General features: G+C 38.7%; 1 protein-coding gene across 1 annotated transcript in view; it reads right to left on the bottom strand.

Moving 5' to 3' along the window:
* st18 (ST18 C2H2C-type zinc finger transcription factor) overlaps positions 1–12,770 on the bottom strand; it is a 38,921-nt gene that overhangs the window by 14,320 nt on the left and 11,831 nt on the right. The window contains 4 exon segments of the mRNA XM_053329918.1: positions 1,924–2,111; positions 2,355–2,385; positions 3,213–3,264; positions 5,741–5,856. Of these exon segments, the coding sequence (XP_053185893.1) occupies positions 1,924–2,111; positions 2,355–2,385; positions 3,213–3,264; positions 5,741–5,856 (387 nt within the window).

The raw sequence follows: 12,770 nt of genomic DNA, 5'->3' as shown, positions 1-12,770 counted from the left end.
GTGAGAATCAGATCACACTGTTGAGGATGATACAGATACAGGCATTATCAGACAGCTACGACTTATTAATGGGTACAGCACAAAAAATTAATCCTCACCAAAAGAGCTTTAAAATCTATCAAAAAAATAATGTGGCACTAATAAATAGGCAAATTGTCTTTGCAAACATATGAGTCTGATTTGACATTTTTATACATTTTTATATGTGTTTTAGTAAGGCAACATTATAATGTGTTACTGTCAGTTCCTTGCTGTAAAAATATTTGAAAAGGGATGGTTAAAGACAAATCCTGTTGAATGAAAAACTAAAGCCAGTTACACGTATTTACATTTATGAGGCAAGCAACAAGAGTTTTGTTTTTCATCCAGATGGACTCCCAGGCCTGACACAGCCGCATACAGTCAGACAAGCACACAGACATATACACACACACACACGTCGCATAAACACACACACATACACACACACACGCACACACACAGTCGCACACACACAGTCACACACACAGACACAGAAGTGCAGTGAAAAAAGGAAAGAGATGGAGGAAAAAAACTTGGATCCCTCCGGTGGTTTGTGTGTTGGAACAGGTGAACAGTTTGTACTCCAGAATAGCCATTACCAGCACTCTGCAGCAGGACTGCAGTTGGCTGGAGTTGAACGCAGTGTGGCTCGACCAAACGAGAGGCTTATTTTTCTCCCTTTTTGTTAAAATGCAGATATGACCAGCTTCCCACTGCAAAAAAATTCTTACAGCCTCCGGTATACTTTTCCAAAAAAAATTATTCAACAGAAAATAGCCCCTAAATCTGACAATGACAGCGATATATGTTCTGAAAATGTTTATCAATATACGTGTTTATTTGACACTCTTCAGACGTCGCTGTTTTTATTCTGGCAGTATTTTGTTTTGTTTTAAAGTTACAGTCCGCTGAATATGAGGTTGAAATAAGGAAAAAACAGTCAATCAGTGTTGGATGATAAAAAGATAAAGTCTCTAAAATACACAACAACAAAGGAAACCTGATGATGCTCAGTGAATTACTTAGATAATTGTAATGTAATATGAACCTAGGAAACAAATAAATTCCATTTCGAATGAATCCACACAATTCAGTGAGCTACTCTCCTGGTCCATTTAACTACACACATGTGTACTATAATGAGCTGTAGACATTATGCCTAATTATGTATTAGACTGTGTTAGAGGGCCTAACAAAAGCTTTTGAAAGGGACAATTACGTTTGTTGCTTAGTTACATTGTTAAAAATATACCAAATCAGTGCAGATTATAGTGGACGAGAATGCACATGTACACCACGAGCATTGTTGCCAAAATGCACAAAATTCAATTCATTAGAAAAAAAGAAAACATTTCTGTTCCTGAAAAGGACAGTGGCATAAGTGAAAATAAACATTTTTAACTGTTGTTGATGAAATGGTTTGCGGTTGAGTAAAAAATAAAACAGTGGAACACCAGCCAATCTTGCCAAACAATGCTGACAACTCATTTGTTTTCCACAATAGGCAACTTCAATAAAAATCTATTTAAAAGAATGGAGGAAGTTTAATTTAAATCAAAGTGAACTGGTGCACTCCCCCATTCAGTTTTTCATTGTATGGAATCAATGGGTTTGGACTGGCTATTGAAAAAGGACAGATGAGGGGTCTGAAATCTGGCCTCATCAAAAGAGGGTAAAGCCACGCCAAAAATATCATGGCAGATCAGCTGTCAAAACTTCAATTTGTGGACGTGAGACACAACTAATGTGGACCCAGCAGTGTAGTCTTTCACTTCCACTGCACAATGACTGCGGCTGCTGGCTGATGGCAGAGGGAGGGAAATATGAATGCAACAGATGGGATTTTAAAATTCAGCGTCAATTGTTCATCAAAACAGACAAAACAACAGGACATCTGTTTACCTGCTGGAGTGTCAATGTTCCTCAGCTCGTCTTTGTCCTGTGGCAGTGCCAGGTCCTCACTCTCCTCTTCACATGCCTCGCTGGGGCTGTAGTGGCGGGGCTTCATCAGCAGGGACTTTCTCTTGTTGACGGGGGCGCCCTGCACCCCTTCCTGTGCACTCCTCTTCCTAGCCATGGACCCATATGGGCTGTAGAGAAGAGGAGAACGGACAAAAAGCGCAGCAGGGTCAGCAGAGGCCTCAGTGGCTGCTTGGACTCACAGTTTGAATAGTCCAACTCATAAAATTTGGGGGTTGAGACAAAAGCTAGACTTGTTTTTAATACATTATAAAGTTAAAACCCTTTTAATGAACCACAGCTGTGATCTAGGAGGAAAATATTTCCTTTTTGGCATGAAGATGAAAAAGCTGTTTATAACGTGAAATTTTTACCTTTGGTTCTCAGTGCTGCAGTCGGCTAGCCCTGTGAAATAAAGGCCAAGAAAGAGCAGATAAAAAGTCATGTTTACATTTCCACTACAGTAGCACAGCATCTGTCGACATATTCTTCATCAAAGGTTCAAGGCGACTCACCACTTTTGGACAATTGCTTATGAAATTTTACAATGTTCTGTAAATATTTGTTTTGTAGATAATGTTTTAGGGTTTGATACTACCTGGGCTAAAACAGCTTTATCCAGCCTTTTACTATAGATTTTATTCTTTTTTTACAATGCCATCCAGTATAATCAGCATAAGGATGGACAAGTGGTCTCTTCATTGATTTGAAAAGCTTTTCATTCTGTCTGCTTATTCTCTGGGAGTCCAACTGTAGCTCATCCTTTGACAGCGCTGACAACATGATCTAAAAGGGTAAATCAATTTTCCCAGAGGCTTGCGTGAATCTCATTCACAAGTTCTACCCCTACTCCTATGAAGCACAACCAATAATAACACTTTTCATGAATTTCCCCAGATGTAGTAATAGCTCCAGCGTGAGCAGGCAGGCCTCAGAGGCCCTGAACACTTGCATAATGACATATCCAGTCTAGAGGTTTTCAATCACACAATATATACACACTCCTTAACTAATTTGAGCCAGTGTTTCAATTTAATGAAGTTATTCCCCTCTGAATAATGAAATAGCAGTGCAGTGCTCTTCAGACCAGTAAGATAATACATAAAAATGACAGTTATAAAGTTGGATTGTTGAACCGATACCCCTAACCCATGGCGATAAGTGGAATATGTGTGTTTGAGCGTGCATGTGTGTGCTGTTAAAAGCAAACTAAAACTGAAAGCTATACTTGCCTGTGCTGCTGGTACATGTTTTCACGGTTTGGTCCTCACCGTCAGAATCCATCTGTAAAAAAAAACAACCAACACATAGTAGTACAGCAGTACATAAAGGTTATTTACATATGTGTTTTAATTTATTTCTTTTATTTGAAGTGGAGAAAGGCCTTAACACTAAACAGACTATTGTTTTGCCTGATAACCTTGTAGTAGCCCAGAGCCAGTGAGCATTAAAATAAATGTGTGTTCACTACAACATCACAAACAGCAACTGAAAATCTAGTAATATGCAAACAAAGTATGATGTTAGGGAGGGGGGAAAAAAAGTTTCAATGGTGAGTAAAAATGTAATGACACTAAATAATGACATTAAAGTACAGACAGCACCTCGCAGTGTGTGTTTAGACAAAAATAGTTGCTAAAATCTATCCACTCTCGCTGGCTGTTGCTTGTGGGTCCCAAATAAAACCTATTAAACATAATTATTCCAGGCTGATGGTGGTGTATAGTGGTCACAGGCCAGTGAAATCTGTGAGTCATAGGATATGCTGTTACTTTTCCCTGGTAATGGGAAACATGACTCCTCTCTCTCGTTTGCTGTTGTGATTGAAGGCACTGACCTGTCATACATTTATAATAGGGGAGCAGGTGTGGCAGTGATGGACCTTAATTTCCTTTAATAAACCTTTTATGTGCCACACTCTTAATGCCACGCCGGGCCCTCAGAGGTCCTGCTCATAATAGGTTCATTACTTTTGATTACTACAGCCTATTGAGACAAACAACTCCCGAACACTATAGATTACATTCTGTAAAAATGAATGTACCTCATTAGTTTGTAACACTTTTCCACACAGACATGCTTCAACATTTTGTATAAATTTGTTGTTCTGAAGGCAAAATGTTGCTCTTACATCCTGCAACCCGAGATTGTAACATGGACATTAATCAAAGTTCAAATGATGTTATCAGTGTACCTAAATATCACCACTGACTCACACACGTTTATTACCAGGATGTTTTTCTTTCTTTATTTGACATTTTAGATGTGTCCCTCACCACATAAATACATAAATGTTTTAAAAACAGTATTTCATCATTAAATTGTTATACTTAAGAAAGCTATATTTGTAAAAAATAACAGAATGATACAGTTTAGTTATTTTAAAAAAATACTACACATATCAGCATCACCCAAACAGAATGTGTAATCGGTGGAAATCCTCAATAATATTATCAGCCAATAAAAGCAAACTAGGAAGACACAATTTTTTTTCATCACGAGCTGCGTATCCAGTTTCACATATAAGTTTGAGTCAGACAAGCAAAATGAAACCTTTCTTTTGCCAGCGCTGCTCTTAAAGGGCATCACATGTGCATAATAATGACCAAATCTACTGGTGGCAGTGATTTTCACTGAGCAGAGGCTACATTTAATGCCAATGACAAAGAGTGACAAGAAACAAGACAACGAGGAAAGCCTTGGTAGGTATCCGTGGTGGACTAACAGGTACTCCTGGCATGGCAACAGCATAAAAAAAAAAACATGTTACGCTGAGTGTTTACAAAAGCAGAACAAATAGATACGTTCAGCGTCAAATGGGAGATTTTACTGGACATTCCCTACACAGTCTGGTTGAGAACTTAATATAATTCATCCTTTCATTACTATGGTATGTTATTCTCTTGATCTTTTTTTAAAGAGATCATTATAGTATCTGTTATAGATGAATGGCTTTAACTTAACAAAGGCCTTATTCCAGCATAATAACTTACTGAATAACAGTGTAAATACAAAACAAAGCCCATTTGTCTAAGAAAAAAGTATTTTTCAATGATTTTTTAGGTTTTTTAACTAAACATTGGGTGTGTCCTGTGTGTTGTTGTAACGCATGCTTCCATTTAAATTTTGTTTCTTTGCAATTGCAATCATGTAAAACATGTTAGACAGTTGCGATTATTGGAGCGTCGCTTTTCACACGCAATAAGACCAGCACATTAAAGGATGATACCAATGTTTTTGTGTATTTTATTACAATACTTATTGACTTTACATCATTGCTGAGCATTTCCCAAAGCATATTGCACTAAATCTTACATTGAATGTGTTTCTGACCTTCCAGCAGTCACTGACTTACATTCGTTTGATGTTTCATTCACAACGACTTTAAACCCTGGTATGGCCCTTTAGCAAAATAACTATCTCTCTAAACTTTCTATTAGAGCTCCAAATAAAGTTTTATCAGGTTAAAATCCAGAAGAGGCAACCTGACAACTAAAGGCAATGATCACTTTAGAAAAGCAGACTCAGCAATACCTTTTAAAGAGTATATTATCTGCTAGCCACCCACAGCTCTCCATAAGTAAAACTAATCTCAGTTTGTGATCACTGTGGTCAAAAGAGCGGTGACACTGCACCACTTAGCCTGCTACTTATCCAAAACACTGTTACACAATCATTTATCCCCAGAGACTTTTTGTCCCCGACAAAAGTTACTTTTCACTTTGTATTTAGAGTTTAACCTCTGCGCCGTTATGTTTACCTTTGATTGTTGTTTTCCGAGCGCTGTGTAGGATAAGATGCCAGATCCAAACTCTCCACCCTGGTTGATGCTTTCACACGTGTTATCTCTCAGGAGGTGATCGTGTAATTCATTCTCTGTAACAGAAAACCCACACATATATGTACTGCACATACACACACACACACACACACACAAATATATATATATATATATATATACATACATATATACATATATATATAAATTGGACATGATATGAATAGTATTGTAAAAATATTAAATCTATGGCTTTAATCCTTGTTTGCTATTAATGTTTTATAATCTACAGACATGGATGTGAGCATGCAGTCAAAAAAAGGTAGAAAGAGCTTATTAATACCTCACATGGAATAAGAAACACGATGCCAATTGATTGCTTGACAGAGATCAAATTGCTTGCTTCTAATTAATACAAAACATCCAAGAGGGAAAACAAGGATGAACACAATGAGTACATTAAGCCTCTTCACTTCACAGATCTTATTATGGAATTATTTATTTCTGTTAGCTTTGAGAAAAAAAAGAAAAAACAAAAAACACCATCTTCTTAATTATAGCTCACAGAGCGTTTCCCCAGAAAAACAAAACTGAGGGAAAAAGGATAGGGGGGAGGGCTGGGTATTCACTCAGGTTCATTAGCATATGAAAAAAGACTCACTACTATTTGAGCTGGTTCGTCATCTGCTGAATCATATTTATGCACCCCACCCCCCTTATACACACACATACATACACCCCAAGTCCAACACAAATAATGCTTCTCAGAGGACTGTTTCCCCGCATCTAGGGCAGATTTCTCAGGGGGGAAAGGAGGCAGCCTGATGCTGAGGGTCTATGAGATTTTCTATGTGTTAATCTGGCTGCTAGCTGTCCTTGAGCCCAACCCATTCCCCCCTAACCCCATCTGCTAGCATTCCCACCACAGAGGAGAGAATGGGCTGTGACTGGGGGAGAAAGAGAGAGACCCTTCCCAGTCCAACAATCATGAATAACCATTGCCTCGTACCATTATCACAAGGCTGAATCCAAGCTGAGATGGTGGAGAGGAAATATCTATAAAATACCCTGACGCTCCTGACAGTACTCTAACCACACTCTCACATTTTGTTGTAAGTGATGCTATTATTATTATTATTTTCATATAATGCCTTATTAATACCGTGCAGCTGCTGTGGATATTCATCACTGACCTTGAGTCTTTGTGTCCCCTTGTTCCCAGCTTATCCGTGCACTTGGGACGCTCTCACGTAATTAACACAGACATTATTGTGATGGAGTAAAAAAAACTCTGTGGAACTGGGCTGATACCTCATCTTGAAACCAATAAAGCAGGCCCGAGTAGCAAAGTAAGATTCTGGAGACCATAAAATTAATTACATTATTTACATTTCCTTTAGATAGTGGGGTACAGGCGAGATGATAGAGGCAAATGAGATTACACAAAATAAGATTTCAAAATGTCAGTGCTGCACACTCAACCAACCAACTGTTATGATTAGATTACTCTTTTAATATAATTACTGTCTAAAGCTGTGTGTGGAAACAATGCATACATAAAAAACAGGAGCCACGTCTTAACTGATTCACATCCCCTTTCTCCACAAGCCTTTTTCTCTTAACCTTTCTTCAACAGTATCATTTTGAATTATAGGGAACGGATGGGTGCTCTGTGCAAGGTCACTGTCTGGTGTGTACACCCCCCCCCACACACACCCCCCCTCCTTGTTTTTGTTTCCTCTTCCAGAAGCACACTGAGTGAAGGGTTAAAACTGGAATGGATTTAATTATGGAATGAATGGAATTATAATGCGCCTGCAGCAAGTTTTCCTCCTTATTTATTAAAGCAGCTGATGGGCCAGGTTTGATGAGCCACTTCTGGCATAATTGAGTCATCACACAAAGAGGGTTCCTCGCATTCAGAGTGGTTTTATCAGCAGCAAACAGACCTGATTACTGGCAATTACACTCTGATCTAGGGGAAGGAGAAAAAAAGGGTAAATGTGCGGGGTAACTTCTGTGTTTATAGTTTACCCCGGGAATAATTTTCACATTAATTTTACATGCTAAGTGTTTTCTGTTTATGTATAATAAAGAGCAAACGGCTAGAGATAGCACTTTTTACTTTCATATTTCCTTGTAATGAATGTCTGAGGATATATAGAGTTGATCTCGATTTATATTTACCCTATAGGTTTGAGGTTTAGAGGTTTAAACAGCATAACTATCCACTGTGTAGAGAGTCAGCTAAACATAAAGTCTAAAGGTGAGCTGGCAGAAATACACCTGCTCACACCTATTCTGTGGGAAGCAGGTAAAACCGTATACTGAAAGCAGGCAATTGCTTTTGCCTTTATTCATTGACATGCAAATGGATTCGTGGTGAGTAAATTAAACTCTGCTGAGAGATTAAAATCAACTTCTGTTCAGAGAGTATTTAGATAAACAACTTTTATTTTTTTGTCTTCTTTGTGAGGTGGCCAGGGAGCCATCAGACGGCCTGTGCCTAAATACCAGCTGGACATCAGAATAATAGCCGAGATATATTTTAGGATAGGGGGGAGGGGAAAAAGAGCTCCATAATGTCTAATTTATGTTTAAAGCTTGACCTACAATGATGTCTTTTTTCCACGATCCTTAATCATTGTTTATATTATCCTAATCAACACTTAACCACACTGGAAATTTTAGTTGCATCATAAGATAACAAACAATTTTGTATAAATTTGCCACTTTGAGTGCTTTTAATATGAAGCTAGATCAAAGCGAAAGAAAAAGAGGGCGACTTTTACATGTGCCGTGTATGTATACGCCCTTTCAAATAAAAGGAAAATATATACTATAGCTGCAATAAAATTATTCTGTGCGCAATTTATGAGCATTCCTCCATCTGATGAAGGTTCTGGATTCAAGCAGACACAGTCAAAAATCTTGAAGTCAACTGCGATTTCAGATATAACAGCCTCACAGCTACCCTGACGGCCAAGCAAAGTGTTTGTGCCTTTTGCCAAAGAGTACTTTTATAGAGGAGCGTATTGGCATCTTATCACTTCTCCAAGACAGAGATGCTTCAATAAAAGAACACAGCTCACAGAATTCTTAACAGACAATTAGGAGCCTGGCTAGCCGCTATCGCTTCAATGATTTGTTATGATGGCATAACTACAGGGGAAACTTGTTATTGGACGGAGTTAGCAAGAGTCCCATAAAAGAGTCAGATGGTGACACCTTTGCCGAGGTGATTTATGAATCTTGTAATCGCTTTCCAAAGTCATCCCAAAGCCTTCCCTCTAAATTGAGTTCATCTGGAGCCGGACCACACAGAGGCACCAAGTCCAGATTGTTTCTTCTGACATCAAAGAGCCAATTTCTGTTTTTGACCAAATTTCTGGTGCTCTTAGTTCCCTCATTGTATGAAAGGGGGCTAGATGATATGCTATTTTATTTGTGAATTTCAATCCAATTAAGAACACCAAAATATTGAGACAAATAAAATTAGTATCTCCTTGCACTACACTATGCATCAATAGCATAATAAATAGAGCGGCAGACAATTCATCCATTGGCAAGTCTCCAGTCTGCCAAACCACTCTCATGTTAGTTTTAATCTTTGAATTCTGTCGTGAACATGGTTTTTCAAACCTGTCTAATTTGGGGACAGGTGTTTGGGGAAAAAGAAGTTCCAGCCCTGGTGTAACAATGAGCAGAGTAATCCTGCTCATTGTTCCTGCCTAAGGAGGCCCTTTCATGGAGGAGGTTGCACCAGGTGGTCCGCAATTTGGAGAAACGTAGTAACCGTTCCAGCTAATCCCCTGTCACAAAAGGCAGGTCTCCAGTGCTCCAGGGTTCTCCGGGGCAAAGGGAAAAGTTTACCTTGAACACACAGTGTCTGAAAGGAGTCAGGGACTCGAGCAGTGATTCCTAATCAGATTGCGCTGAAGTGAACAGCTCGCATGGCAGCTGTAGTTTTCCCAGGGTTAATTACCTTTCACTGCTCTCTCTAAATGAGTCAGCTGTTCCTGTCATTAAACAACTCCACTCTATCTCTGCTCCTCTGTCCTCCACACACATGTGCACACGGACACACGCATTCACTCACGCACACTCACCCATACACATATGGAGATGCACCTTTGTTTTTCCTATAGTATTCCTTTTATACAATGGGTACAGTGATCAAACCATATACCAAATACACGGTAAAACATTAATTATTTCAATATTATAGCAAGTTTGATCACTTAACTAATCAGCAAATAGCCATTTAAATGGAGGTTGCTTTCTTTTTATTTATGCTACTGATGTTTATGCAGATTGAAAGCAGTATTCCCAATACACCTCCCCTACCCTGTTAAAGGAAAATAATACCAATCTGTCAAGGTCTTATTCTAAACAGCCCCTTTGGTACTAATTGAGTATATATAGGAAGCAAACATGTTCGCATATGCGCACACACAAACATGGGCATACGTACACACACACACACACACACACACACACACACACACACACAAACACGCGGTTACACATACATGCACACACACAAACATAGAGTCCAGCTCTGATATAGTTGTGCTGTCATCAATTCTGAACAATCTGTCTGCTTACTGAGCTCAGTGGCTCAGGATGTTGGGGGAGTTTTAAGTGATTTTTGCCACTGTATGGTAAAATCCCTTGGCCACCTGGATTACAAACTCTAGTCCTTTAACTCATGCCAGTATAAATCCGTGTTAACTCGGATTTACCTCTGGCATATGAATTCTCAATCTGCGTAAGCTTTGTTTGGAATGAGTCAAACATAAGTATTTCATGCAGTAAGGATGCCCAATGGTGAATTCCTATTTCTGTGAAACACACACTGGGAAATAGTTCAGAACTAAATCACTTATCAGAATAACAAGAAAAAAATCCTTCAGCAGTGTTTTATTACACTCAAGAGGTGAGGCCCGTGTAGTCGTCACCGTTCACAGCCAGGTGGAAGTGTGCAATACTGCACTGTGAAATCCACGTAACCATGGCGACGGATATAAACTCAGAGCTGGACACCATGGTCAAGAGTTTAATCAGATTCCTTATACCAAGATTTTGCTTTGCTTATTGTCAGACAAACATTATTTGCTCAGTTGTTCAAACACAAGCCCTGGTCTGCTACCAAAGCGATCATGATAAAATAAAATATGGCATGAGCAGCCTGGAGGATCTAAATTAAGTATTATCCAATATCCATACAATCTCTCACACTCACACACACACATACACACTTCTGGGATAGCAGAGTTAAGCCAGACTATTTTGTACTTAAAAGGTTAGCAAGGCTGTTTTGTGAGTTTGATCCATGCTTGCCAAATCAGCAGATGGTCCATGAATATGATTATATGCATCAATAAAAGGAGTAATCTTTAACAAAATGTAAATTTGACTTAAGTCCAGGGTTTAATATACACGATGGACTTTAACCCACTTTCCTGCCTGACAGTAGAGCATGATAGCTAATGCACTTAAATTTTAGTATTACAGCAATCACTACCGATGCTCCAGTGCTACCACTCAGAGATCAAAAAGTGGAGTCCGAGGAAAGGTACATGATACTTTAACTGCACAGTACTCAAAATGCGCATGTTTGTGTGTCGAAACAACATCTATTCAGCTTTGAGTGAGTATCCACAGTTCAGTAATCAATACAAACCGAGTCTAGTTGCTTAACAAGAACCTCTCTTGTGTTGTCATGTTTTTATCTATAATACATCTCAATGCTTTTTAGATAGATCTTTGGACAACACTGAGTCAAGGTTTACTCAAGGATCAACAACATTAATCTGTCTCTGAGTAGCCTGCACTCTTAATACAAATATACACACGCAAATCCTTTTGTGAATAGAAAACCAAGTCATAGCTCTTCTACAAACTAACAAGAAGTTCAAGGCAAGAAAGTGGCTTAGAGAAAGAAAAGTTTTAGTAGCATTTGAGAAGTGAAGAATGGTGGAGTAAAATGTGATGATCTTACTTAGAGTTACATAAAAAAAGCATCACTGTTATTGACCCTTCCATGAATCTACTTATCTGAGCCAGAGGCTTACAGCACAGCACATCCTTAAACAGACAAACAGAATCACTTGTCTCCCTCATCTAAATGCACTCATGTTAACATGTCCGACAGGGCAGAATCGCGAGCTCGACTTACCATGCCCCTTTTAGCCTTTGTTTTGCATCTCATAGTGACATCGGGGAGGAGACGAAGCAGAAGGATATCGAGGTGGGGTACAGGGTAGTCCAGAGTCTCGCTGCTGAGAGTGTGTTTGGTGTGTGTGTGTGCACTGTGGACACTGTGATATTCTCCCGAAACGCTAAGCTTTTTTTTTTTTTTTGTAGCCTTTGTGTCATTCACTTAACAACCAATCTCATTAGCTGCTGGGCTACAATGGGCTGAATTATTTTCTGTGTAAATACACCACATGGTGATCCTCAAGGTAAGACCTCTGAAGGTCTTTTTAATCACATAAAAAGATAGATTCTCCCCAGAAAAAAAAAATCAATGACTGCTGGAAAGAACAGACTGCTTCTAAAAAAATTGAATAAAACAGTCATTTAGAGTGTTTTTAATTGAGAAATGAGATTTATATTCCTCAGGGTCTGTGGTGAAGAGAGTATAAATGTGTAATTATGTGACTGTAATTAATATAACATGACCGTATAAACATGTAGCCTTGACTTGATGATGATATTAGGACCACATATGTGTAATGTGAGAATGAATGCATGGATTCATCTCATAGTTCAGAACTGCCTCTAATCAGCTTTTTATATAATAATGGGGGTAAAATATATGATGATATGTGATGTATAGAAAAAACTGGTTGTTTTCAAAATCGTGCACAAATGTGTTTTTTTAACAAATCTCTTGCCGCTTTGCTTGTTGGTACAGAACCATGAATCCGTGTAAATGTAACTATTGTAAGTACTTGAAGTCATGACAGCTGTCTATAAGCATCAGGGATGTGTCTATTGGCCAACT

This window comes from Scomber japonicus, chromosome 12 (assembly GCF_027409825.1).
Source record: "Scomber japonicus isolate fScoJap1 chromosome 12, fScoJap1.pri, whole genome shotgun sequence".
NCBI lineage: Eukaryota > Metazoa > Chordata > Actinopteri > Scombriformes > Scombridae > Scomber > Scomber japonicus.
This window is presented reverse-complemented; position numbering and strand designations above follow the sequence as displayed.